The 2,305-nt window shown below is 41.5% G+C and overlaps 1 protein-coding gene across 1 annotated transcript in view; it reads left to right on the forward strand.

Moving 5' to 3' along the window:
• Window positions 1-997: 997 nt before the first annotated feature.
• The window catches only part of LOC122361723 (glycogenin-1-like), a gene marked incomplete at its 3' end in the record, with an annotated part of 1,728 nt that continues 420 nt past the window's right edge, over window positions 998-2,305 (forward strand). The window contains exons 1-3 of the mRNA XM_043262654.1: window positions 998-1,170; window positions 1,303-1,477; window positions 1,563-1,725. Coding sequence (XP_043118589.1) covers window positions 1,013-1,170; window positions 1,303-1,477; window positions 1,563-1,725 — 496 coding nt within the window. The remainder of the gene's footprint in view (window positions 1,171-1,302; window positions 1,478-1,562; window positions 1,726-2,305) is intronic.

Consider the following 2,305-nt stretch of genomic DNA (forward strand, 5'->3'; position numbering starts at 1 on the left):
GTCCTTTAATATTTGACGACGTGCACAGTAAAGCGTCTGGGCTGCTGCGTGAAGGGCCTAGTGGCGTCTCATACGCAGTTGTTTGGTGCGCAGTGTTGACGGTTACATGGAGGAAGAGCAGAGCTGTCGCTTCAGTGCGGCACCGCAGAGCATTAGTCCATCTGTCTCAACACAGCATTTAAAGCGCGCTTTCTTTAGCTCGGACGGATTGTAATCAGTTCCTCAAACATGTGCTAGTGCGTCGGTTATTGTTAAATGAACGCAAACATCAAAAATAATCAGTATCACTCAAAAATGACAAGTATGAGAGCCGCGCACGTTCTTTTGCAGGTTTAGTTTCAAATAAGAGCACCGACAACGAAACATTTTCCCTTTTTTATGCGTATTTAAGTATTATGCTAGGTTTATTTTTCACCCAAAAAATCTCACGGCGTGTCGTTTTATTTTCTACATTAAATAATTGCATGGAATACATTTCTTTCTCTAACAACAAAAAGTTTCTCGAGATGCTGAAGCATCATTTTAGGTGTCGCCAGGCGCGCACTGATGGAAACCCGCTCTGGATCTTTGAGTGGAACGGATGTTGTTCCTCTACTTCGCTCAAAATGTTCTCTTATCGTTCGGCTAGAGCTCCACTCTAGGTTTTGGCTGTTCGGTAATGTGGTTTAGGAATACTATCGAAATCCCAGTACTGTTATGTTTTAAAAAAAGGCCATTTCAAAAGCTGCTGACCGCAAATTGGACTGTTGTAAGGCATTTCTTAGATTCATTTGTTAGATGAATTATCAAACAAGGAAAAGAATAACTGTTCACCTAACAGTTAAACGGTTTGCACTATAAACGGGTGTAGTTGTAGCGTTTGTCATTTTTAATTTTTCACATTTACTTTACAGTATGATTTCTACAAGTAATGTGAATGGTTGTGCAACGCTTCTAGTGTCCGCCAATTCAAAAATAAAAATTAAATTGCATGTGCAATATATTACATGAATTCAAATGCATACAATAAAAGATGGTGTTTTTGTGTGTTACAGACCAGGCTTTTGTCACCCTTGCCACAACTGACAATTATGCCAAAGGAGCAATGGTACTTGGCAAGTCGTTGAGGAACCACAACACATCGAGGAAACTAGTGGCCCTGATTGGCCCCCATGTCTCTGAACCCTCCAGGTAGAGCTTGCTATGTTTTGTAGCACGGTTTAGTTTTCAACTGCTTTGTTCTGTCACGCAGAGTATTTTTCACCCTGCGGAAGTGTGATCTATTGATCAGTCAGTCTCACATTGTGCCCTGCTACATTGCAGAGCAGTGCTTCGCAAGGTCTATGACGAGGTCAGGCTGGTGGATGTGCTGGACAGTAGGGATGCTGCACACTTGGCCATGATGAAGAGACCTGACCTGGGCGTCACCTTCACCAAACTCCACTGCTGGACTCTTACAGAATACTCTAAATGTGTGTTTATGGATGCAGATACTCTAGTGAGTGTGCTCTCAATGTTGTTCATGACGTTCTTAGTGTTTTTATAGCGAGAGTTTTTCCATTGATCTTTTGTCTTGTCTCTAGGTTTTGTCTAACATAGATGAGTTATTTGATCGAGAGGAGCTCTCTGCCGCACCAGATCCCGGTTGGCCTGATTGCTTCAACTCTGGTGTGTTTGTCTTCCGTCCGTCCAACGAGACCTATGGGCAGCTTCTCACCGCTTGTTCAGAGAATGGCAGCTTTGATGGCAAGTGACTCACTTATTTGTTTTGAAAAGCTGTAAAGGGATATGTTAGCATTGAATAATGTTTTGGAAAACAAGTTGAACTGTACACTTTGGAATTCATTTTTTATAAAAAAGCAGCGTCTAAGATATTTGAAACCCTGGGTTGTTGCGCAAACTTGGTAGAGTTTAACATGGCTATGAGTGAGTTCTTTATCAGGCGTGTAGGCTGAACACAAGGTGGCTCTGTGATTTATTTTTATTTTTTTGCACGGGGTTTACACCACGCCACCTGAGGGAGTTATTCATGGGCTCTGTGTGGGATGAAGTAAACAAAAGCCTCTCAAATGAGAGACTCCTGCTAGACCCCTGTTAAAGAGTTCCTGTACTGTACGACCAAAGCAACTCTTTTTGTTGCTGTTTTTGTCACTTCAGTATTCCTGTGCTTTGATGTCTAAACCAAATTATCGTTAAAAAGGACTCCTCTTTTAAACAAAGAACTGAGCCTCAGCAGTTATCAGTAGACCTCTGTTTTGAAGGTCTTGGAGGCGTTTATATTTCTGTTTCATCTTTGTATCGCTCACTTAAAAAAAAAAAAAAAAAA

This window comes from Puntigrus tetrazona, chromosome 2 (genome assembly GCF_018831695.1).
Source record: "Puntigrus tetrazona isolate hp1 chromosome 2, ASM1883169v1, whole genome shotgun sequence".
NCBI lineage: Eukaryota > Metazoa > Chordata > Actinopteri > Cypriniformes > Cyprinidae > Puntigrus > Puntigrus tetrazona.